Source organism: Carcharodon carcharias, chromosome 32 (genome assembly GCF_017639515.1).
Source record: "Carcharodon carcharias isolate sCarCar2 chromosome 32, sCarCar2.pri, whole genome shotgun sequence".
NCBI classification, from domain to species: Eukaryota; Metazoa; Chordata; class Chondrichthyes; order Lamniformes; family Lamnidae; genus Carcharodon; species Carcharodon carcharias.
Genome location: NC_054498.1, coordinates 26,932,833 through 26,959,365, shown reverse-complemented (window position 1 = coordinate 26,959,365; position 26,533 = coordinate 26,932,833). Strand labels below are relative to the sequence as shown.

General features: G+C 60.2%; 1 protein-coding gene across 1 annotated transcript in view; it reads left to right on the top strand.

Annotated features, from left to right (window-relative positions):
* Positions 1-26,533, top strand: part of LOC121272105 (nuclear receptor ROR-alpha A) — a 301,155-nt gene that overhangs the window by 169,976 nt on the left and 104,646 nt on the right. Inside the window, exon 9 of the mRNA XM_041178549.1 lies at positions 419-531. Within this exon, the coding sequence (XP_041034483.1) occupies positions 419-531 (113 nt within the window). The remainder of the gene's footprint in view (positions 1-418; positions 532-26,533) is intronic.

Below are 26,533 nucleotides of genomic sequence, written 5' to 3'. Positions count from 1 at the left end.
CTTTCTGGGTCCCCTTAACTGCCTCACTCTCAGTCACATTTTCCTGTCCCTGGCCACTGACTAAATCAGAAGACCCTATCCTAAGTGGTGTGACTGCCTCCTGATATAAAGCATCCAGGTAACTTTTCCCCCTCCCTGATGTGTCGCAGTGTCTGCAGATCAGCCTCCAGCTCGATGACTCTGAGCCAGAGTCCCTCAAGCTGCAAACACTTACTACAGAAGTGTTTACCCTGGATCACAGTGTTATCCAGGATCTCCCACATGCTGCTGCCGCGACACATCACCTGTCCTACCGTCCTTAATGTGTTTTAAATAATGACTTAATGATATTAATCACTCAGTGAAGGCTATGAAAATTACTGGTGAGAAGCTGTGGGGTTGATTCCTGTGCTTATTCTTTCATTGCTTCTCCTCCCAGATCGTCTTTGGCTTCAGGAGAAAATAAAAGTTGAGAAACTGCAACAGCGAATCCAACTAACACTTCAGCATATTTTACAGAAACACCACAGAGAGGATGGCATTCTGACAAAGGTAATCAAGGAGTTCAGGATGCAAAGCTGCAGGGATATGAGGAAAGTGGGAGGGAGGAGGATAACGAAAGCTGGTGAAGTTTCAATGGGCTGAATGGCCTCCTCTGCACTATCCTATAATTCAGTGATTTACTTTCAGAGCTCTGCTTACTCAAACCCCCGGGTTATGGCTGAAAACCTGAACACAAAAACGCCAGGTAGCTGCAAAGATACAAGTTGAACAGAACATCAAAAGCCAGAATGTCTGAAACAGGACTTAGATAGAGTCTCAACTTTACATTAGTATTCACACGTACAGATAAATGTGCAGGTCCATGTAATTGAATCAGTGCAGCATGAGTGGAGCCTGATAAATTAATCTCACTCCGATTCACCTCGATGATAGTTTGAAATGCCAGGCTTGAGGATAGTTAATGAGGCTACCTGGTGACCACAGCTTTTGTTTTGCTGGGATTTTTGTGTATTAAGCTGAAAGAGTTAGAGCTCGCTTACACACCAGAACCAATAACACATCTGTGAAATGTCCGGATTTAAAACTGCCTCCCCCCCCACCTCTTGCTGCAAGTTAAGATTGTGACTGAACCAGGGTCTGACTGCACAACCCAGATCTATATAATGACAACCATGGGGATCTGATGGTTAGTCTCATCACTGCGAAATGTCCCATAAACAATTAACTGCTGGCACAGGCAAGAGGAAGCACTATATGAGTGGAAATTGAGAGCTGAGGAACAAAAGGTAATCTTCAGTAAAGTGCCAGTCAGGTTTATTTAGTCAGCTGGATGTCTGACTTGTGCAGAGGCCTATCACCATGTGCTGGAATCTTCAAAGCAAACTACAGAGAAAACTGCACCATGAGAGTCCACGAGGTGGTGGGACGTGGGTGTTCCTGGCTGGGCCAGCATTTGCTACCCATCTCTAATTGCCCTTGAGAAGGTGGTGGTGAGCCACCTTCTTGAATTGCTGCATTTCACCTGGCGTAGGTACACCCACAGTGCTGTTAGGTGTTGGATATGTCTCCATCTCCCAATCCAGTGTTGGGTATCGCTGAAATTTCAATTAAAATTTTGCATAACAAGATGCTGAAAGCCATCATTTACCATTGGATTCGGTTTTGATTATTTGACACAATGGGTCAGTTATTTGCTAGTTTTCTAGACTGACTTCAACAGAGTCCTTTGAACACACCTACTCTTCATTCATGTTACCAATGTGAACGTTTTAGGTTCCCACACCAATCAGCTTCGGAGGAGAATCACCACTCAGTGTGAAATGGGTCCTGTCCAGCAAGTAGAGGAGACTTTCATCTTTGGTCAGAAACTGGAGAAGAATATTCAGAGAGCCAGGTTCATCTGGCTATTCACGGCCATCAGACCCACTCTCCCGTCTTGTTGTTGAATGACACGTCCCTGCTTCCCCAGCCAAAGAGTAAAGAAAGTGGACTGAATACAAAGGAGAGTTCTAATAGATGAAGTTTAAGTAGGTGTTTGGAAAACATGTCATGAGACGTTCTTCAGGAAATTAGTTCCAAAAATTAGGCACAGAGGTTGAGAGGGCATGTAGAGAATGGGTAGCAGGATGCTGGTTGACATGAAACAGAAGATTGGGAGAGTGGGTGTGGCTTTAACTGATGGAAATCGTGCCTGCCCTCGATCTGCTCTAGCCCCATATAGAATAGAATCACAAAATGGCAACAGCACATGTGGAGGCCATTCGGTCGGTTGTGTCTGTGCCAGCTGTCTGTAAAGAGCCACTCAGCAAGCCCCACTCTGCCACCCATCCCCCATTGCCCGGCAAAAAGTTTCTCTTCAAATGATCCTGCTTCTCTTTTGAAAAAGACAACAGAACCAGCCATGAGCACAGTCTCAGCCAGTGCATACCAGACCCTAAACACTTCCTGTGTGAAAGGTTACTCCCCATCACCTCTGCACCTTTGACCAATAAACAATGGAGCCTCATTCTCGACCGTACTGCTGTCACTCCCGCACAGTGTCACTGACCGTCACTCCCGCACGGTGTGATTGACCGTCCCTCGCGCACGGTGTGATTGACCGTCACTCCTGCACGGTGTGATTGACTGTCACTCCCGCACAGTGTGATTGACCGTCCCTCGCGCACGGTGTGATTGACCGTCACTCACGCACGGTGTGATTGACTGTCACTCCCGCACAGTGTGATTGACCGTCATTCCCGCATGGTGTGATTGACCGTCCCTCGCGCACGGTGTGATTGACCGTCATTCCCGCATGGTGTGATTGACCGTCCCTCGCGCACGGTGTGATTGACCGTCCCTCGCGCACGGTGTGATTGACCGTCACTCCTGCACGGTGTGATTGACTGTCACTCCCGCACAGTGTGATTGACCGTCATTCCCGCATGGTGTGATTGACCGTCCCTCGCGCACGGTGTGATTGACCATCATTCCCGCATGGTGTGATTGACCGTCCCTCGCGCACGGTGTGATTGACCATCCCTCGCGCACGGTGTGATTGACCGCCCCTCGTACCTGGTGTCGTTGACCGTCCCTCACGCATGATGTGATTGACCGTCCCTCGTGCACGGTGTGATTGACCGTCCCTCGCGCTCGGTGTTGTTGACCGTCCCTCGCGCTCGGTGTCGTTGACCGTCCCTCGCGCATGGTGTGATTGACCGTCCCTCGTAAACGTTGTCATTGATCGTCCCTCGCGCTCTGTGCCATTGACCTCCGCTCACGCCCGGTGTCGTTGACTGTCACTCGCACACGTTGTGATTGACCGTCCTTCGCGCACGGTTTGATTGACTGTCCCTCGCGCTCGGTTTGATTGACCGTCCCTCGCGCCCGTTGTCGTTGACCGTCCCTCGCGCACGGTGTGATTGACCATCCCTCGCGCACGGTGTGATTGACCGTCCCTCGCGCACGGTGTGATTGACCGTCATTCCCGCATGGTGTGATTGACCGTCCCTCGCGCATGGTGTGATTGACCGTCCCTTGTGCACGGTGTGATTGACCGCCCCTCGCGCCCAGTGTCGTTGACCGTCCCTCACACACGGTGTGATTGACCGACCCTCGCGCACGGTGTGATTGACCATCCCTCGCGCTCGGTGTCGTTGACCGATCCTCACGCGCAGTTTGATTGACCGTCCCTCGCACATGGTGTGATTGACCGTCCCTCGTGCACGGTTTGATTGACCGTCCCTCGCGCACGGTGTCGTTGATTATCCCTCGCACGGTGTGATTGATCGTCCCTCGCGCCCGGTCTGAATGACCGTCCCTCGTTCACGGTGTGTTTGACCGTCCCTTGTGCACGGTGTCGTTGACCGTCCGTCGCACACATTGTCGTTGACCGTCCCTCGCGCATGCTGTGATTGACCGTCCCTCACGCACGGTGTGATTGACCGTCCCTCACGCCCGGTGTCTTTGACCGTCCCTCACGCCCGGTGTCATTGACCGTCCCTCGCGCCCAATGTGATTGACCATCCCTCGCACCCGCTGTCGTTGACCGTCCCTCACGCACGGTGTGACTGACCGTCCCTCGCGCACGGTGTGATTGACCGTCCCTCACGCCCGGTGTGATTGACCATCTCTCACACCCGGTATGATTGACCGTCTCTCACGCACGGTGTGATTGACTGTCCCTCATGCCCGGTGTCGTTGACCGTCCCTCGCGCCCGGTGTCGTTGACCGGCCCTCGCACACGGTGTCCTAGACCGTCCCTCGCGCACGGTGTGATTGACCGTCCCTCGCGCCCGGTGTGATTGACCGTCCCTCGCACCCGGTGTCGTTGACCGTCCCTCACGCACGGTGTGACTGACCGTCCCTCGCGCACGGTGTGATTGACCGTCCCTCACGCCCGGTGTCTTTGACCGTCCCTCGATCCCGGTGTCGTTGACTGTCCCTCGCGCCCGGTGTCGTTGACTATCCCTCGCACACGGTGTCCTAGACCGTCCCTCACGCACGGTGTGATTGACCGTCCCTCGCGCACGCTGTCGTTGAACATCCCTCGCTCCCGGTGTGATTGACCGTCCCTCACGTCCGGTGTGATTGACCGTCCCCCATGCCCGGTGTCTTTGACCGTCCCTCGCGCATGCCGTCGTTGAACATCCCTCGCGCACGCTGTCGTTGAACGTCCCTCGCGCCCGGTGTGATTGACCGTCCCTCACGCCCGGTGTGATTGACCATCTCTCACACCCGGTATGATTGACCGTCTCTCACGCACGTTGTGATTGACTGTCCCTCATGCCCGGTGTCATTGACCGTCCCTCGCGCCCGGTGTCGTTGACCGGCCCTCGCACACGGCGTCCTAGACCGTCCCTCGCGCACGGTGTGATTGACCGTCCCTCGCGCCCGGTGTGATTGACCGTCCCTCGCACCCGGTGTCGTTGACCGTCCCTCACGCACGGTGTGACTGACCGTCCCTCGCGCATGGTGTGATTGACCGTCCCTCACGCCCGGTGTCTTTGACCGTCCCTCGATCCCGGTGTCGTTGACTGTCCCTCGCGCCCGGTGTCGTTGACTGTCCCTCGCACACGGTGTCCTAGACCGTCCCTCGCGCACGGTGTGATTGACCGTCCCTCGTGCACGGTGTGATTGACCGTCCCTCACGCATGTTGTGATTGACCGTCCCTCGCGCCCGGTGTGACTGACCGTCCCTCGCGCATGCTGTCGTTGACCGTCCCTCGCACTCGGTGTTGTTGATCGTTCCTCACGCGCGGTTTGATTGACCATCCCTCGCGCACGGTGTCGTTGACCGTCCCTCGCACTCGGTGTTGTTGATCGTTCCTCACGCGCGGTTTGATTGACCATCCCTCGCGCACGGTGTCGTTGACCGTCCCTCGCGCACGTTGTCGTTGACCGTCCGTCGCACACATTGTCGTTGACCGTCCCTCACGCATGCTGTGATTGACTGTCCCTCAAGCACGGTGTGATTGACCGTCCCTCTAGCTCGGTGTCGTTGACCGTGCCTCGCATATGGTGTGATTAACCGTCCCTTCGCACGGTGTGATTGACTGTCCCTCGCGCTCGGTGTCGTTGACCGTCCCTCGCGCTCTGTGTCATTGACCGTCCCTCGCGCACGGTGTGATTGACCATCCCTCGCACACGTTGCCGTTGACCTTCCCTCGCACACGTTGTCGTTGACCGTCCCTCGCGCTCTGTGTCGTTGACCGTCCCTCATGCATGGTGTGATTGACCGTCCCTCGCGCCCAGTGTCATTGACCGTCCCACGCGCACGGTGTGATTGACTGTCCCTCGTGCCCGGTGTGTTTGACCGTCCCTCTTGCCCGGTGTCATTGATCATCCCTCACGTGCGGTGCGATTGACCATCCCTCGTGCCCGGTCTGAATTACCGTCCCTCGCGCACGGTGTGTTTGACCATCCATCGCGCGTGGTGTAATTGACCGTCCATAGTGCACGGTGACACTGACCGTCTCGCTAGCATGCTGTCACTGACCATCTCTCGCGCACGCTGTGATTCACCGTCCTTCGCGCCCGGTGTCGTTGACCATCCCTCGCGCCCGGTGTGATTGACAGTCCCTCGCACCCTGTGTGATTGACCATCCCTCGCGCACGGTGCGATTGACCGTCCCTCGCGCCCGGTGTCGTTGACCGTCCCTCGCGCCCGGTGTCATTGACTGTCCCTCGCGCACGGTGTGATTGACCGTCCCTCGCGCCCAGTGTCATTGACCGTCCCTCGCGCACGGTGTGATTGACCGTCCCTCGCGCACGGTGTGATTGACCGTCCCTCGCGCCCGGTGCGATTGACCGTCCCTCGCGCTCGGTGTCATTGACCTTCCCTCGCACTCTGTGTTGTTGACCATCCCTCGCACCTGGTGTGATTGACCATCCCTCGCGCTCTTTGTCGTTGACCGTCCCTCGTGCACGGTGTGATTGACCGTCCTTTGCGCACGGTGTGATTGACCGTCCCTCGCACACGTTGTCGTTGTCCGTCCCTTGCTCTCTGTGTCGTTGACCGTCCCTCGCACCCGGTGTCATTGACCATCCCTCTCACACGTTGTGATTGACCGTCCTTCGCGCACGGTGTGATTGACCGTCCCTTGCGCCCGGTGTGTTTGACTGTCCCTCGCACATGTTGTCGTTGTCCATCCCTTGCTCTCTGTGTCGTTGACCGTCCCTCACAGCCGGTGTCATTGACCATCCCTCACGCCCGGTGTGATTGACCGTCCCTTGCGCCCGGTGTGTTTGACCGTCCCTCGTGCCCGGTGTCATTGATCATCCCTCGCGCACGGTGTGTTTGACCGTCCCTCGCGCCCGGTCTGAATGACCGTCCCTCGCGTATGGTGTGATTGACCGTCCCTCGCGCACGTTGTGATTGACCGTCCCTCACGCCCGGTGTCTTTGACCGTTCCTTGCGCACGCTGTCGTTGACCGTCCCTCGCGCACGCTGTCGTTGAACGTCCCTTGCGCACGGTGTGATTGACCATCCCTCACACCCGGTGTGATTGACCGTCCCTCGCGCACGCTGTCGTTGACCGTCCCTCACGCCCGGTGTGATTGACCGTCCCTCGCGCCCGGTGTGATTAACCGTCCCTCTCGCCCGGTGTGATTGACTGTCCCTCACGCACGGTGTCTTTAACCGTCTCTCGCGCACGCTGTCGTTGAACGTCCCTCGCGCCCAGTGTGTTTGACCGTCCCTCACGCCCGGTGTGATTGACCGTCCCTCACGCCCGGTGTCTTTGACCGTTCCTCGCGCATGCTGTCGTTGAACGTCCCTCGCGCACGCTGTCGTTGAACGTCCCTAGCGCCCAGTGTGATTGACCATCCCTCATGCCCGGTGTGATTGACCGTCCCTCACGCCCGGTGTCTTTGTCCGTCCCTCACGCCCGGTGTCGTTGACCGTCCCTCGCACACGGTGTCATTGACCGTCCCTCGCGCATGGCGTGATTGAATGTCCCTCACGCACGGTGTGATTGACCGTCCCTCGCGCTCAGTGTCGTTGACCGTTCCCCACGTGCGGTTTGATTGACCGTCCCTCACACACGGTGTCGTTGACCGTCCCTCGCGCACGTTGTCGTTGACCGTCCGTCGCACACATTGTCGTTGACCATCCCTCGCGCATGCTGTGATTGACCATCCCTCACGCACAGTGTGATTGACCGTCCCTCGCGCACGGTGTTGTTGACCGTCCCTCGCGCCCGGTCTGAATGACCGTCCCTCGCGTACGGTGTGATTGACCGTCCCTCGCGCACGTTGTGATTGACCGTCCCTCACGCCCGGTGTCTTTGACCATTCCTTGCGCACGCTGTCGTTGACCGTCCCTCGCGCACGCTGTCGTTGAACGTCCCTTGCGCACGGTGTGATTGACCATCCCTCACACCCGGTGTGATTGACCGTCCCTCGCGCACGCTGTCGTTGACCGTCCCTCACGCCCGGTGTGATTGACCGTCCCTCGCGCCCGGTGTGATTAACCGTCCCTCTCGCCCGGTGTGATTGACTGTCCCTCACGCACGGTGTCTTTGACCGTCTCTCGCGCACGCTGTCATTGACCGTCCCTCGCGCCCAGTGTGTTTGACCGTCCCTCACGCCCGGTGTGATTGACCGTCCCTCACGCCCGGTGTCTTTGACCGTTCCTCGCGCATGCTGTCGTTGAACGTCCCTCGCGCACGCTGTCGTTGAACGTCCCTCGCGCCCAGTGTGATTGACCATCCCTCATGCCCGGTGTGATTGACCGTCCCTCACGCCCGGTGTCTTTGTCCATCCCTCACGCCCGGTGTCGTTGACCGTCCCTCGCACACGGTGTCATTGACCGTCCCTCGCGCATGGCGTGATTGAATGTCCCTCACGCACAGTGTGATTGACCGTCCCTCGCGCTCAGTGTCGTTGACCGTTCCCCACGTGCGGTTTGATTGACCGTCCCTCACACACGGTGTCGTTGACCGTCCCTCGCGCACGTTGTCGTTGACCGTCCATCGCACACATTGTCGTTGACCATCCCTCGCGCATGCTGTGATTGACCGTCCCTCACGCACAGTGTGATTGACCGTCCCTCGCGCACGGTGTGGTTGACCGTCCCTCACGCTCGGTGTCGTTGACCGTGCCTCGCACACGGTGTGATTGACGGTCCCTCGCGCTCGGTGTCATTGACCTTCCTTCGCGCTCTGTGTCGTTGACCGTCCCTCGCACATGGTGTGATTGACCGTCCCTCGCGCTCTTTGTCATTGACCGTCCCTCGTGCCTGGTGTCGTTGACCGTCCCTCACGCCCGGTGTCGTTGACCGTCCCTCGCGCCCGGTGTGATTGTCCATCCCTCACGCCCGGTGTGATTGACCGTCCCTCACTCACGGTGTCTTTGACCGTCTCTCGCGCACGCTGTCATTGAACGTCCCTCGCGCCCGGTGTGATTGACCGTCCCTCACGCCCGGTGTGATTGACCGTCTCTCACGTGCAGTGATTGACCGTCCCTCACACCCGGTGTCGTTGACCGTCCCTCGCTCACGCTGTCGTTGACCGTCCCTCGCACAGGGTGCCATTGTCTGTTCCTCACGCACCGTGTGATTGGCCATTCCTCACCCGCGGTTTGATTGACCATCCCTCGCGCACTGTTTGATTGACCGTCCCTCGCGCACGGTGTAATTGACCGTCGCTCGCACACATTGTCGTTGACCTTCCCTCACACATGTTGTCGTTGACCGTCCCTCGCACACGTTGTCGTTGACCGTCACTCGCGCTCTGTGTCGTTGACCGTCCCTCGCACACGTTGTCGTTGACCGTCCCTTACGCTCTGTGTCATTGACCGTCCTTCGCACTCTGTGTCGTTGACCGCCGCCCGCGCTCAGTGTGATTGACCGTCTCTCGCGCACGGTGTGATTGACCGTCCCTCACGCTCTGTCGTTGACCGTTCCTCACGCGCTGTTTGATTGGCCGTCACTCGCGCACGGTGTGATTGACTGTCCCTCACGCACGGTGTAATTGACCGTCCCTCGCGCACGTTGTCATTGACCGTCCCTCGCGCACGGTGTGATTGACCGTCCCTCGCGCACGGTGTGATTGAGCGTCCCTCGCACACGGTGTGATTGACCGTCCCTCACGCTCTGTGTCATTGACCGTCCTTCGTGCTCTGTGTCATTGACCGCCGCCCGCGCTCAGTGTGATTGACCGTCTCTCGCGCACGGTGTGATTGACCGTCCCTCGCGCTCTGTCGTTGACTGTTCCTCACGCGCTGTTTGATTGGCCGTCACTCGCGCACGGTGTGGTTGACTGTCCCTCGCGCACGGTGTAATTGACCGTCCCTTGCGCACGTTGTCATTGACCGTCCCTCGCGCACGGTGTGATTGACCGTCCCTCGCGCACGGTGTGATTGACCGTCCCTCGCGCACGGTGTGATTGACCGTCCCTCTCGCTCTGTGTCATTGACCGTCCTTCGCGCTCTGTGTCATTGACCGCCGCCCGCGCTCAGTGTGATTGACCGTCTCTCGCGCACGGTGTGATTGACCGTCCCTCGCGCTCTGTCGTTGACTGTTCCTCACGCGCTGTTTGATTGGCCGTCACTCGCGCACGGTGTGATTGACTGTCCCTCGCGCACGGTGTAATTGACCGTCCCTTGCGCACGTTGTCATTGACCGTCCGTCGCGCACGGTGTGATTGACCGTCCCTCGCGCACGGTGTGATTGACCGTCCCTCACGCTCGGTGTCGTTGACCGATCCTCACGCAGGGTGTGATTGACCGTCCCTCGCGCACGTTATCGTTGTCCATCCCTCGCGCACAGTGCCGTTGACCGCCGCTCGCGCCCGGTGTCGTTGAGTGTCACTCACACACGTTGTGATTGACCGTCCTTCGCGCACGGTGTGATTGACCGTCCCTCGCGCACGGTTTGATTGACCGTCCCTCGCGCCCGTTGTCATTGACCATCCCTCGCGCACCATGTGATTGACCGTCCCTCACGCCCGGTGTCGTTGACCGTCCCTCGCGCCTGGTGTCGATGACCGTCCCTCAGGCGCGGTGTCGCTGACCATCCCTCGAACGCGGTGTGATTGACCGTCCCTCGCACCCGGTGTGGTTGACTGTCCCTTGAACATTGTGTCGTTGACCATCCCTCGCGCACGCTGTTGTTGACCGTTCCTCGCGCGCGGTGTCGTTGACCGTCCCTTGCGCCTGGTGTCGATGACCGTCCCTCAGGCGCGGTGTCGCTGACCATCCCTCGAACGCGGTGTGATTGACCGTCCCTCGCACCCGGTGTGGTTGACCGTCCCTTGAACATTGTGTCATTGATCGTCCCTCGCGCACCCTGTCGTTGACCGTCCCTCGCACACCCTGTCATTGACCGTCCCTCGCACACCCTGTCATTGACCGTCCCTCGCGCACGGTGTGATTGACCGTCCCTCGCGCCCGGTGTCGTTGACTGTCCCTCGCGCCCAGTGTGATTGACTGTCCCTCGCACACGGGTCGTTGACCGTCCCTCGCGCGCGGTGTCGCTGACCGTCCCTCGTGTGCGGTGTCATTGACCGTCCCTCGCTCCTGGTGTTGTTGACCGTCCCTCGCGCCCGGTTTCGTTGGCCGTCTCTCGTGCCCGGTGTCATTGACTGTCCCTCGTGCCCGGTCTGATTGACTGTCCCTCATGCCCGGTGTGATTGACCGTCCCTCGCGCCCGGTGTCATTGACTATCCCTCGCGCATGGTGTCGTTGACCATCCCTCGCGCATGGTGTGATTGACCGTCCCTCGCGCTCGGTGTGATTGACAGTCGCTCACGCGCGGTGTGATTGACTGTCCTAAGTGCACTGACCATCTCTCTAGCATGCTGTCACTGACCATCTCTCGTGCCTGCTGTGATTCACCGTCCCTCGCGCCCGGTGTCGTTGACCATCCCTCACGCATGGTGTCGCTGACCGTCCCTCGCACGCAGTGTCACTGACCGTCCCTCGCGCACAGTGTCGCTGACCATCCCTCGCGCACGGTGTCGCAGACCATCCCTCGCACGCGGTGTCGCTGACCATCCCTCGTGCACTTTGTCGTTGACTGTCCCTCGCGCACGGTGTGATTGACTGTCCCTCGTGCACGTTGTCGTTGACCATCCCTCGCGCACAGTGTGATTGACGGTCCCTCGCGCACGCTGTGATTGACTGTCCTTCGTGCACGGTATGATTGACCATCCCTCACGCACGGTGTGATTGACCGTCCCTCGCTCACGGTATGATTGACCATCCCTCGTGCTCGGTGTCGTTGACCGTTCCTCACCCGCGGTTTGATTGACCGTCTGTCGCGCACGGTGTGATTGACCATCCCTCGCGCACATTGTCGTTGACCGTCCCTCGCGCTCTGTGGCGTTGACCATCCCTCGCGCACGGTGTGATTGACCGTCCCTCGCGCAAGGTGTGATTGACCGTCCCTCGCACACGTTGTCATTGACCAACCCTCGCGCACGGTGTGATTGACCGTCCCTCGCGCACGCTGTGATTGACCGTCCCTCGGGCACGGTGTGATTGACCGTCCCTCGCGCACGCTGTGATTGACTGTCCCTCGCGCACTGTATGATTGACCATCCCTCGCGCTCGGTGTCATTGACCGTTCCTCATGCGCGGTTTGATTGACCGTCACTCGCGCATGGTATGATTGACTGTCCCTCGCCCACGGTGTGATTGACCGTCCCCCGCGCCCGGTGTGATTGACCGTCCCTCACGCCCGGTGTCTTTGACCGTCCCTTGCGCACGCTGTCGTTGACCGTACCTCGCGCCCGGTGTCGTTGACCGTCCCTCGCGCAATGTGCCATTGACTGTCCCTCGCGCACTGTGTCGTTGACCATCCCTACCCGTGGTTTGATTGACCGTCCCTCGCACACGGTGTGATTGACCGTCCCTCGCGCACGGTGTGATTGACCGTCCCTCGCGCACGGTGTGATTGACCGTCGCTTGCATACATTGTCGTTGACCGTCCCTCGCGCTCTGTGTCGTTGACCGTCCCTCACACACGTTGTCGTTGACCGTCCCTCGCGCTCTGTGTCGTTGACTGTCCTTCGCGCTCTGTGTCGTTGACCGCCGCTCACGCTCAGTGTGATTGACCTTCTCTCGCGCACGGTGTGATTGACCGTCCCTCGCGCACGGTGTGATTGACCAGCCTCGCACACATTGTCGTTGACTGTCCGTCGCGCTCAGTGTCATTGACCATCCCTCGCGCACGGTGTAATTGACTGTCCCTCGCGCACGTTGTCATTGACTGTCCGTCGCGCTCAGTGTCATTGACCATCCCTCGCGCACGGTGTAATTGACCGTCCCTCGCACACATTGTCGTTGACCGTCCCTTGCGCTCTGTGTCGTTGACCGTCCCTCGCGCACTGTGTCGTTGACCGCCGCTCATGCCCGATGTCGTGGACCGTCCCGCGCACACGTTGTGATTGATCGTCCTTCGCGCACGGTGTGATTGACCGTCCCTCGCGCACGGTGTGATTGACCGTCCCTCGCGCGCCGTGTGTTTGACCGTCCCTCGTGCCCAGTGTCGTTGATCATCCCTCGCGTGCGGTGTGTTTGACTGTCCCTCACGCACGCTGTGATTGACCGTCCCTCGCACCCGGTGTGGTTGACCGTCCCTCACGCTCGGTGTGATTGAGCGTTCCTCGCGCACGGTGTGATTGACCATCCCTCGCGCACGCTGTGATTGACCGTCCCTCGCGCACGGTGTGATTGACCGTCCCTCGCATGCGGTGTGTTTGACTGTTCCTCGCGCACGCTGTGATTGACCATCCCTTGTGCACGGTGTGATTGACCGTCCCTCGCGCACTCTGGGATTGACCGTCCCTCACGCACGGTGTGATTGACCGTCCCTCGTGCACGCTGTGTTTGACCGTCCCTCGCACCCGGTGTGATTGACCGTCCCTCGTGCCTGGTGTCGTTGACCGTCCCTCGTGCGTGGTGTGTTTGACCGTCCCTCGCGCCCGGTCTGATTGACCTTCCCTCGCGCACGGTGTGATTGACCGTCCCTCGCGCACGGTGTGATTTACTGTCTATAGTGCACGGTGACACTGACCGCTGTCTAGCACGTTGTCACTGACCATCTCTCACGCACGCCGTGATTCACTGTCCCTCGCGCCCGGTGTCATTGACCATCCCTCGCGCCCAGTGTCGTTGACTGGCCCTCGTGCCCGGTGTCGTTGACCGCCCCTCGCGCCCGGTGTCGTTGACCGTCCCTCGCGCCTGGTGTCGACCGTCCCTCACACGCGGTGTCGCTGACCCTCCCTCGCACCCGGTGTGGTTGACCGTCCCTTGAACACTGTGTCGTTACTGTCCCTCGCGCACGCTGTCGTTGACTGTCCCTCGAGCGTGCTGTGATTCACTGTCCCTCGCGCCCGGTGTCGTTGACCGTCCCTTGTGCGCGGTGTGATTGACCGTCCCGCATGCACGGTGTGATTGACTGTCCCTCGCGCCCGTTGTGATTGACCATCCTTCACACCCGGTGTGATTGACCGTCCCTCACGCACGATGTGATTGACCGTCCCTCGCGCCCGGTGTGATTGACCGTCCCTCATACCCGGTGTGATTGACCATCCCTCACGCTCGGTGTCTTTGACCGTCCCTCGCGCACGCTGTCATTGAACGTCCCTCGCGCCCGGTGTGATTGACCGTCCCTCACGCCCGGTGTGATTGACCGTCCCTCATGCGGTGTGATTGACCGTCCCTCACGCCCGGTGTCTTTGACCGTCCCTTGCACATGCTGTCGTTGACCGTACCTCGCGCTCGGTGTCGTTGACCGTCCCTCGCGCACGCTGTCGTTGACCGTCGCTACCCATGGTATGATTGACCGTCTCTCGCACACGGTGTTATTGACCGTCCCTCGCGCACGGTGTGATTGACCGTCGCTCGCACACATTGTCGTTGACCTTCCCTCGCACACATTGTCATTGACCGTCCCTCTCGCTCTGGGTCGTTGACCGTCCCTCGCACACATTGTCGTTGACCGTCCCTCACGCTCTGTGTCGTTGACCGTCCTTCGCGCTCTGTGTCATTGACCGCCGCTCGCGCTCAGTGTGATTGACCTTCTCTCGCTCCCGGTGTCGTTGACCGCCCCTCGTGCCCAGTGTCATTGACCGTCCCTCGCGCACGGTGTGATTGACCATTCCTCACGCACGGTGTGATTGACCGTCCTTCACGAAGATTGACCGTCCCTTGCACACGTTGTCGTTGACCGTCCCTTGCGCTCTGTGTCGTTTACCATCCCCCGTGCTCCGTGTCGTTGACCGCCCTCGCGCCCGGTGTCGTTGACCGTCCCTTGCGCACCGTGTGATTGACCGTCCCTCACGCCCGGTGTCATTGACCGTCCCTCGTGCCTGGTGTCGACCGTCCCTCACACGCGGTGTCGCTGACCCTCCCTCGCACCCGGTGTGGTTGACCGTCCCTTGAACACTGTGTCGTTACTGTCCCTCGCGCACGCTGTCGTTGACCGTCCCTCGCGCATGCTGTGATTCACTGTCCCTCGCGCCCGGTGTCGTTGACCATCCCTCGCGCCCAGTGTCGTTGACCGTCCCTTGCGCCCGGTGTCGTTGACCGTCCCTCGTGCGCGGTGTGATTGACCGTCCTGCATGCACGGTGTGATTGACCGTCCCTCGCGCACGTTGTCGTTGACCAACCCTCGCGTACGGTGTGATTGACCGTCCCTCGCGCATGCTGTGATTGACCGTCCCTCGGGCACGGTGTGATTGACTGTCCCTCGCGCATGGTATGATTGACCATCCCTCGCGCTCGGTGTCGTTGACCGTTCCTCACGCGCGGTTTGATTGACCGTCCCTCGCGCACGGTGTGATTGACCGTCCCTCGCCCACGGTGTGATTGACCATCCCTCGCGCTCTGTGTCGTTGACCGTCCCTCACGCACGATGTGATTGACCATCCTTCGCGCCCGGTGTGATTGACCGTCCCTCACACCCGGTGTGATTGACCGTCCCACACGCTCGGTGTCTTTGACCGTCCCTCGCGCACGCTGTCGTTGAACGTCCCTCGCACCCGGTGTGATTGACCGTCCCTCACGCCCGGTGTGATTGACCATCCCTCACGCGGTGTGATTGACCGTCCCTCACGCCCAGTGTCTTTGACCGTCCCTTGCACATGCTGTCGTTGACCGTACCTCGCGCTCGGTGTCGTTGACCGTCCCTCTCGCACGCTGTCGTTGACCGTCCCTACCCATGGTTTGACTGACCGTCTCTCGCACACGGTGTGATTGACCGTCCCTCGCGCACGGTGTGATTGACCGTCGCTCGCACACATTGTCGTTGACCTTCCCTCGCACACATTGTTATTGACCGTCCCTCTCGCTCTGGGTCGTTGACCGTCCCTCGCACACATTGTTGTTGACCGTCCCTCACGCTCTGTGTCGTTGACCGTCCTTCGCGCTCTGTGTCATTGACCGCCGCTCGCGCTCAGTGTGATTGACCTTCTCTCGCGCACGGTGTGATTGACCGTCCCTCGCGCTCTGTCGTTGACCATTCCTCATGCACGGTTTGATTGACCGTCATTCGCGCACGCTGTGATTGACCGTCCCTCACGCACGGTGTGATTGACTATCCCTCGCACTCGGTGTGATTGACCGTCCCTCGTGCCCGGTGTCGTTGACCGTCCCTCGTGCGCGGTGTGTTTGACCGTCCCTCGCGCCCGGTCTGAATGACCTTCCCTCGCGCACGGTGTGATTGACCGTCCCTCGCGCACTGTGTGATTGACCGTCCCTCGCGCACGGTGTGATTGACCGTTCCTCGCGCATGGTGTGATTGACCGTCCATCGCGCCCGGTGTGATTGACCGTCCCTGCGCCCGTGTGATTTTCCGTCCCTCACGCATGCTGTCGTTGAGTGTCCCTTGCGCACGCTGTCGTTGACCGTCCCTCGCGCCTGTTTTCTTTGACCGTCCCTTGCGGGCCTGTCGTTGACCGTCCTTCACACACCGTGTCGCTTACCGTCCCTCGCGCCTGGTGTTGTGGACCATCCCTCGCACACACTGTCGTTGACCGTCCCTCGCACCCGGTGTGATTGACAGTCCCTCGCGGCCGGTGTGATTGACCATCCCGCGCACACATTGTGATTGACTGTCCCTCACGCACTGTTTGATTGACCGTCCCTTGCGCACGGTGTGATTGACCGTCCCTCGCGCACGGTGTGATTGGCCGTCCCTCGCGCATGGTGTGATTGACCGTCCCGCGCGCACATTGTGATTGACCGTCCTTCGCGCACTTTGGCGTTGACCGTCCCTCACACATGGTGTGATTGACCGTCCCTCACGCCCGGAGTGATTGACCGTCCCTCGCACACGTTGTGATTGACCATCCCTCGCGCACGGTGTGATTGACCGTCGCTCGCAGACATTGTCGTTGACCTTCCCTCGCACACATTGTCATTGACCGTCCCTCTCGCTCTGGGTCGTTGACCGTCCCTCGCACACATTGTCGTTGACCGTCCGTCGCACTCTGTGTCGTTGACCGTCCTTCGTGCTCTGTGTCGTTGACCACCGCTCGCACTCAGTGTGATTGACCTTCTCTCGCGCACGGTGTGATTGACCGTCCCTCGCGCTCTGTCGTTGACCATTCCTCATGCGCGGTTTGATTGACCGTCATTCGCGCACGCTGTGATTGACCGTCCCTCACGCATGGTGTGATTGACCGTCCATCGCGCACGCTGTGTTTGACCGTCCCTCGCACCCGGTGTGATTGACCGTCCCTCGCGCTCGGTGTGATTGACCATCCCTCGTGCCCGGTGTCGTTGACCGTCCCTCGTGCACAGTGTGTTTGACCGTCCCTCGCGCCCGGTCTGAATGACCTTCCCTCGTGCACGGTGTGATTGACCGTCCCTCGCGCACGGTGTGATTGACCATCCCTCGCGCACGATGTGATTGACCGTCCCGTGCACACGTTGTGATTGACCATCCTTCGCGCACGGTATGATTGACCGTCCCTTGCGCACGGTGTGATTGACCGTCCTTCGCGCACGATGTGATTGACCGTTCCTTGCGCACGATGTGATTGACCGTCCTTTGCGCACGATGTGATTGACCGTCCCTCGCGCACGATGTGATTTACCGTCCCTCGCGCACGGTGTGATTGACCGTCACTCGCGCACGGTGTGATTGACTGTCCCTCGCGCACGTTGTCGTTGACCGTCCCTCGCGCACGGTGTGATTGACCGTCCCTCGAGCACGGTGTGATTGACCATCCCTCGTGCACGTTATCGTTGCCCGTCCCTCACGCACGGTGTGATTGACCGTCCCTCGCGCCCGTTGTCGTTGATCATATCTCGCCCACGTTGTGATTGACTGTCCCTCGCGCCCTGTGTGATTGACCATCCCTCGCACACGGTGTGATTGACCGTCCCTCGCGCACGGTGTGATTGACCGTCCCTCGCACACGTTGTCCTTGACTGTCCCTCGCGCACGGCGTGATTGACCGTCCCTCGCGCCCGGTGTCATTTACCGTCCCTCGCGCACAGTCTGATTGCCCGTCCCACACGCTCTGTGTCATTGACTGTCCCTCGCGCACGCTGTCGTTGACCGTCCCTCGCGCACGGTGTCCTAGACCATCCCTCGCGCACGGTGTCCTAGACCGTCCCTCGCGCACGGTGTGATTGACCGTCCCTCGTGCACGGTGTGATCGACCGTCCCTCGCGCCCAGTGTGATTGACCGTCCCTCGCGCACGCTGTCGTTGACCGTCCCTAGCGCCCGGTGTCGTTGACCGTCCCTCGCACCTGGTGTGATTGACCATCCCTCACGGACGGTGTGATTGACCGTCCCTCGTGCTCGGTGTCGTTGACCATTCCTCACGCGCGGTTTGATTGACCGTCCCTCGCGCACGTTGTCGTTGACCGTCCCTCGCGCACGTAATGATTGACCGTCCCTCGTGCTCGGTGTCGTTGACCGTGCCTCGCGCACAGTGTGATTGACCATCCCTTGCACACGTTGTCATTGACCGTCTCTCACGCTCTGTCGTTGACCGTCCCTCGCGCTGTGTCGTTGACCTTCCCTCGTGCATGGTGTGATTGACCGTCCCTCGCGCACGTTGTCGTTGACCATCTTTCGCGCTCAGTGTCAGTGACCGTCCCTCGCGTACGGTGTGATTGACCGTCCCGCGCACATGTTGTGATTGACCGTCCTTCGCGCACGGTTTGATTGACAGTCCATCGCGCACGGTGTGATTGACCGTCCCTTGCGCATGGTGTGATTGACCGTCCCTCGCGCTCGGTGTCGTTGACCGTTCCTCGCGCACGGTGTGATTGACCGTCCCTCGTGGACGGTGTGGTTGACCGTCCCTTGCGCTTGGTGTCGTTGACCATTACTCACGCACTGTTTGATTGACCGTCCCTCGCGCACGTTGTCGTTGACCGTCCCTCGCGCACATTGTCGTTGACCGAACCTCGCGCACGTTGTGATTGACCGTCCCTCATGCTCGGTGTCCTATAACGTGCCTCGCGCACAGTGTGATTGACCATCCCTCGCGCACGTTATTATTGACCGTCTCTCGCGCTCTGTCGTTGACCGTCCCTCGCGCTCTGTGTCGTTGACCTTCCCTCGTGCATGGTGTGATTGACCGTCCCTCGCGCACGTTGTCGTTGACCGTATTCCGCGCTCTGTGTCAGTGACCGTCCCTCGCGCACGGTGTGATTGACCGTCCCTCACGCACGGTGTGATTGACCGTCCCGCGCACACGTTGTGATTGACCGTCCTTCGCGCACGGTTTGATTGACAGTCCATCGCGCACGGTGTGATTGACCGTCCCTCGCACCCAGTGTGATTGACCGTCCCTAGCGCCCGGTGTCGTTGACCGTCCCTCGCACCCGGTGTGATTGACCATCCCTCGCGGACAGTGTGATTGACCGTCCCTCGCACTCGGTGTCGTTGACCATTCCTCACGCGCGGTTTGATTGACCGTCCCTCAAGCATGTTGTCGTTGACCGTCCGTCGCGCACGTTGTCGTTGAACGTCCCTCGCGCACGTTGTGATTGACCGTCCCTCATGCTTGGTGTCGTTGACCGTGCCTCGCACACAGTGTGATTGACCATCCCTTGCACACGTTGTCATTGACCGCCCCTCGCACTCTGTGTCGTTGACCTTCCCTCGTGCATGGTGTGATTGACCGTCCCTCGCGCACGTTGTCGTTGACCATCTTTCGCGCTCTGTGTCAGTGACCGTCCCTCGCGTACGGTGTGATTGACTGTCCCGCGCACATGTTGTGATTGACCGTCCTTCGTGCACGGTTTGATTGTCAGTCCATCGCGCATGGTGTGATTGACCGTCCCTCGCGCTCTGTGTCGTTGACCGTACCTCGCGCACGTTGTGATTGACCGTCCCTCATGCTCGGTGTCGTTGACCGTTCCTCGCGCACAGTGTGATTGACCATTCCTCGCGCACGTTGTCGTTGACCGTCTCTCGCGCTCTGTCGTTGACCATCCCTCGCGCTCTGTGTCGTTGACCTTCCCTCGCACATGGTGTGATTGACCGTCCCTCGCGCACGTTGTCGTTGACCGTCCCTCGCGCTCTGTGTCGTTGACCGTCCCTCGTGCTCTGTGTCGGTGACCGTCCCTCGCGCACGGTGTGATTGACCGTCCCGCGCACACGTGATTGACCGTCCGTCGCGCACGTTGTCGTTGACCGTCCCTTGCGCACGTTGTGATTGACCGTCCCTCGCGCTCGGTGTCGTTGACCGTGCCTCGTGCACAGTGTGATTGACCATCCCTCGTGCACGTTGTCATTGACCGTCCCTCACGCTCTGTGTCGTTGACCATTCCTCGCGCACGGTGTGATTGACCGTCCCTCGCACATGTTGTCGTTGACCGCCCCTCACGCTCTGTGTCGTTCACCGTCCCTCGCGCACGGTGTGATTGACCGTCCCTCGCGCTCGGTGTCGTTGACCGTGCCTCGTGCACAGTGTGATTGACCATCCCTCGTGCACGTTGTCATTGACCGCCCCTCACGCTCTGTGTCGTTCACCGTCCCTCGCGCACGGTGTGATTGACCGTCCCTCGCGCTCGGTGTCGTTGACCGTGCCTCGTGCACAGTGTGATTGACCATCCCTCGTGCACATTGTCATTGACCGTCCCTCATGCTCTGTGTCGTGACCGTCCCTCGCGCACGGTGTGATTGACCGTCCCTCGCACACGATGTCGTTGGCCGCCTCTCGCGCTCTGTGTCGTTGACTGTCCCTCACGCACCTAGACCGTCCCTCGCGCACGGTGTGATTGACCGTCCCTCGCGCACGGTGTGATTGACCGTCCCTCACACACGGCGTGATTGACCGTCCCTCGCCCTCGCGCCCAGTGTGATTGACCGTCCCTCGCGCACGCTGTCGTTGACCGTCCCTCGCGCACGGTGTCCTAGACCGTCCCTCGCACACGGTGTGATTGACCATCCCTCGCGCCCGGTGTGATTGACCGTCCCTCGCGCTCTGTGTCATTGACCGTCCCTCGTGCACGTTGTCATTGACCGTCTTTCGCGCTCTGTGTCGTTGACCGTCCCTCGCACTCTATGTCGTTGACCGTCCCTCGCGCTCTGTGTCGGTGACCGTCCCTCGCGCCCGGTGTGATTGACCGTCCCGCGCACACATTGTGATTGACCGTACAATCGCGCACGGTTTGATTGACAGTCCATCACGCACCGTGTGATTGACCGTCCCTCGCGCTCGGTGTCGTTGACCGTTCCTCACGCACGGTGTGATTGACCGTCCCTCGCAGCCGGTGTGATTGACCATCACTCGCGCACAGTGTGATTGACCGTCCCTCGCACCCGGTGTGATTGACCGTCCCTCGCGCACGCTGTCGTTGACCGTCCCTAGCGCCCGGTGTCGTTGACCGTCCCTCGCGCACGGTTTGATTTACCGTCCCCCGCACTCGGTGTCGTTGACCGTACCTCGCGCACGTTGTCGTTGACCGTCCGTCGCGCACGTTGTCGTTGACCGTCCCTCTAGCACACTGTGATTGACCGTCCCTCGCACTCGGTGTCATTGACCGTGCCTCATGCACAGTGTGATTGACCATCCCTCGCGCACGTTGTCGTTGACCGTCCGTCGCGCACGTTGTTGTTGACCGTTCCTCTAGCACGCTGTGATTGACCGTCCCTCGCGCTCGGTGCCATTGACCGTGCCTCATGCACAGTGTGATTGACCATCCCTCGCGCACGTTGTCGTTGACCGTCCCTCGCGCACGTTGTGATTGACCGTCCCTCGTGCTCGGTGTCGTTGACCGTGCCTCGCGCACAGTGTGATTGACCATCCCTCGCGCACGTTGTCATTGACCGTCTCTCGCGCTCTGTCGTTGACCGTCCCTCGCGCTCTGTGTCGTTGACCTTCCCTCGTGCATGGTGTGATTGACCGTCCCTCGCGCACGTTGTCGTTGACCGTCTTTCGTGCTCTGTGTCAGTGACCGTCCCTCGCGCACGGTGTGATTGACCGTTCCTCGCGCACGGTGTGATTGACCGTCCCGCGCACACATTGTGATTGATCGTCCTTCGCGCACGGTTTGATTGACAGTCCATCGCACACGGTGTCGTTGACCGTTCCTCGCGCACGGTGTGATTGACCGTCCCTCGCACCCGGTGTGATTGACCGTCCCTCACGCACGGTGTGATTGACCGTCCCTCGCGCTCGGTGTCGTTGACCGTCCCTCGCGCACGTTGTCGTTGACCGTCCGTCGTGCACGTTGTCATTGACCGTCCCTCGCGCTCTGTGTTGTTGACCATCCCTCGCGCTCTGTCGGTGACCTTCCCTCGCGCCCGGTGTGATTGACCGTGCCTCGCACACATTGTGATTGACCGTCCTTCACGCACGGTTTGATTAACCGTCCCTCGCGCATGGTGTGATTGACCATCCCTCGTGCATGGTGTGATTGACCGTCCCTCGCGCAGTGTCGTTGATTATCCCTCGCGCGCTGTGTGTTTGACCGTCCCTCGCGCTCAGTGTGATTGACCATCCCTCGCGGACGGTGTGATTGATCATCCCTCGAGTGCGATGTGTTTGACTGTCCCTCGCGCTCAGTGTGATGGATCATCCCTCGCGTGCGGTGTGTTTGACCGTCCCTCACGCTCGGTATGATTGACCGTCCCTCGCGCCCGTTGTCGTTGATTGTCCCTCGTGCATGGTGTGATTGACCGCCCCTCGCGCTCGGTGTGTTTGACCGTCCCTCGTGCCCGGTCTGAATGACCTTTCCTCGCGCACGGTGTCGTTGACCGTCCCTCGCGCACGGTGTGATTGACCTTCCCTTGCGCCCGGTGTGGTTGACCGTCCCTCGCTCCGGTGTGATTGACCGTCCCTCACGCACGGTGTGTTTGACCGTCCCTCGCGCCCAGTGTGATTGACCGTCCCTCGCGCACGCTGTCGTTGACCGTCCCTCGCACACGCTGTCGTTGACTGTCCCTCACGCCTGGTGTCTTTGACTGTCCCTCGCGCGCCCTGTCCTTGACCATCCCTCACACGCCGTGTCGCTGACCGTCCCTCGCGCCCAGTGTTGTGGACCGTCACTCGCGCACGGTGTGATTGACCGTCCCTCGCGCACGTTGTCATTGACCGTCCCTAGCCCCCGGTGTTGTTGACCGGCCCTCGCACCCGGTGTGATTGACCATCCCTCGCGGACGGTGTGATTGACCGTCCCTCACGCACGGTGTGATTGACCGTGCCTCGCGCACGTTGTCGTTGACCGTCCCTAGCGCCCGGTGTCGTTGACCGGCCCTCGCACCCGGTGTGATTGACCATCCCTCGCGGACGGTGTGATTGACCGTCCCTCGCGCTCGGTGTCGTTGACCAATCCTCACGCGCGGTTTGATTGACCGTCCCTCGCGCACGTTGTCGTTGACCGTCCGTCGCGCACGTTGTCGTTGACCGTACCTCGCGCACGTTGTGATTGACCGTCCCTCATGCTCGGTGTCGTTGACCGTGCCTCGCGCGCAGTGTGATTGACCATCCCTCGCGCACGTTGTCATTGACCGTCTCTCGCGCTCTGTCGTTGACCGTCCCTCGCGCTCTGTGTCGTTGACCTTCCCTCGCGCTCTGTGTCATTGACCTTCCCTCGCGCACGGTGTGATTGACCGTCCCTCGCGCACAGTGTGATTGACCGTCCCTCGTGCACGCTGTCGTTGACCGTACCTAGCGCCCGGTGGCGTTGACCGTCCCTCGCGCACGGTGTGATTGACCATCCCTCGCGCACGGTGTGACTGACCGTCACTTCGCGCACGGTGTGTTTGACCGTCCCTAGCGCCCGGTGTCGTTGACCGTCCCTCACGCCAGGTGTGATTGACCGTCCCTCGCGCACGGTGTGGTTGACCATCCCTCGCGCTCGGTGTCGTTGACCGTCCCTCGAGCACGTGTGATTGACCGTCCCTCGCGCACGGTGTGATTGACCGTCCCTCGCGCTCGGTGTCGTTGACCGTGACTCGCGCACAGTGTGATTGACCATCCCTCGTGCACGTTGTCATTGACTGTCCCTCACGCTCTGTGTCATTGACCATCCCTCGCGCACGGTGTGATTGACCATCCCTCGCGCAAGGTGTGACTGACCGTCACTTCGCGCACGGTGTGTTTGACCGTCCCTAGCGCCCGGTGTCGTTGACCGTCCCTCACGCCAGGTGTGATTGACCGTCCCTCGCGCACGGTGTGGTTGACCATCCCTCGCGCTCGGTGTCGTTGACCGTCCCTCGAGCACGTGTGATTGACCGTCCCTCGCGCACGGTGTGATTGACCGTCCCTCGCGCTCGGTGTCGTTGACCGTGACTCGCGCACAGTGTGATTGACCATCCCTCGTGCACGTTGTCATTGACTGTCCCTCACGCTCTGTGTCATTGACCATCCCTCGCGCACGGTGTGATTGACCGTCCCTCGCACACGTTGTCGTTGACCGCCCCTCGCGCTCTGTGTCGTTGACTGTCCCTCGCGCATGGTGTCCTAGACTGTCCCTCGCGCACGGTGTGATTGACCGGCCCTCGCGCACGGTGTGATTGACCGTCCCTCGCGCCCAGTGTGATTGACCGTCCCTCGTGCACGCTGTCGTTGACCGTACCTCGCGCCCGGTGGCGTTGACCGTCCCTCGCGCATGGTGTGATTGACCGTCCCTCGCGCACGGTGTGATTGACCGTCCCTCGTGCACGGTGTGATTGACCGTCCCTCGCTCACGGTGTGGTTGACCGTCCCTCGCGCTCGGTGTCGTTGACCGTCCCTCGCGCACGTTGTCGTTGACCGTCTGTCGCGCACGTTGTCGTTGACCGTCCCTCTAGCATGCTGTGATTGCCCGTCCCTTGCGCATGGTGTGATTGACCGTCCCTCGCGCAGTGTCGTTGATTATCCCTCACGCACTGTGTGTTTGACCATCCCTAGCGCCCGGTGTCGTTGACCGTCCCTCACGCCCGGTGTGATTGACCGTCCCTCGCGCATGGTGTGGTTGACCATCCCTCGTGCTCGGTGTCGTTGACCATCCCTTGAGCACGTGTGATTGACCGCCCCTCGCGCACGGTGTGATTGACCGTCCCTCACTCACGGTGTGATTGACCGTCCCTCGCGCTCGGTGTCGTTGACCGTCCCTCGCGCACATTGTCGTTGACCGTCCGTCGCGCAAGTTGTCGTTGACCATCCCTCTAGCACGCTGTGATTGACCGTCCCTCGCGCATGGTGTGTTTGACCGTCCCTCGCGCAGTGTCGTTGATTATCCCTCGCGCGCTGTGTGTTTGACCGTCCCTAGCGCCCGGTGTCGTTGACCGTCCCTCACGCACGGTGTGATTGACCATCCCTTGCGCATGGTGTGATTGGCCATCCCTCGCGCTCGGTGTCGTTGACCGTCCCTCGAGCACGTGTGATTGACCGTCCCTCGCGCACGGTGTGATTGACCGTCCCTCGCACCCGGTGTGATTGACCGTCCCTCGCGCACGGTGTGATTGACCGTCCCTCGCGCTCGGTGTCGTTGACCATGCCTCGTGCACAGTGTGATTGACCATCCCTCGTGCACGTTGTCATTGACCGTCTCTCACGCTCTGTGTCGTTGACCATCCCTCGCGCACGGTGTGATTGACCGTCCCTCGCGCACGGTGTGATTGACCATCCCTCGCGGACGGTGTGATTGACCGTCCCTCGCGCTCGGTGTCGTTGACCAATCCTCACGCGCGGTTTGATTGACCGTCCCTCGCGCACGTTGTCGTTGACCGTCCGTCGCGCACGTTGTCGTTGATCGTACCTCGCGCACGTTGTGATTGACCGTCCCTCGTGCTCGGTGTCGTTGACCGTGCCTCGCACGCAGTGTGATTGACCATCCCTCACGCACGTTGTCATTGACCGTCCCTTGCGCTCTGTGTCGTTGACCTTCCCTCGCGCACGGTGTGATTGACCGTCCCTCGCGCACGGTGTGATTGACCGTCCCTCGCGCACAATGTGATTGACCGTCCCTCGTGCACGCTGTCGTTGACCGTACCTAGCGCCCGGTGGCGTTGACCGTCCCTCGCGCACGGTGTGATTGACCATCCCTCGCGCACGGTGTGACTGACCGTCACTTCGCGCACGGTGTGTTTGACCGTCCCTAGCGCCCGGTGTCGTTGACCGTCCCTCACGCCCGGTGTGATTGACCGACCCTCGCGCACGGTGTGGTTGACCATCCCTCGCGCTCGGTGTCGTTGACCGTCCCTCGAGCACGTGTGATTGACCGTCCCTCGCGCACGGTGTGATTGACCGTCCCTCGCACCCGGTGTGATTGACCGTCCCTCGCGCTCGGTGTCGTTGACCGTGACTCGCGCACAGTGTGATTGACCATCCCTCGTGCACGTTGTCATTGACTGTCCCTCACACTCTGTGTCATTGACCAGCCCTCGCGCTCTGTGTCGTTGACTGTCCCTTGCGCATGGTGTCCTAGACTGTCCCTCGCGCACGGTGTGATTGACCGGCCCTCGCGTACGGTGTGATTGACCGTCCCTCGCGCCCAGTGTGATTGACCGTCCCTCGTGCACGCTGTCGTTGACCGTACCTCGCGCCCGGTGGCGTTGACCGTCCCTCGCGCATGGTGTGATTGACCGTCCCTCGCGCATGGTGTGATTGACCATCCCTCGCGCACTGTGTGATTGACCGTCCCTCGCTCACGGTGTGGTTGACCGTC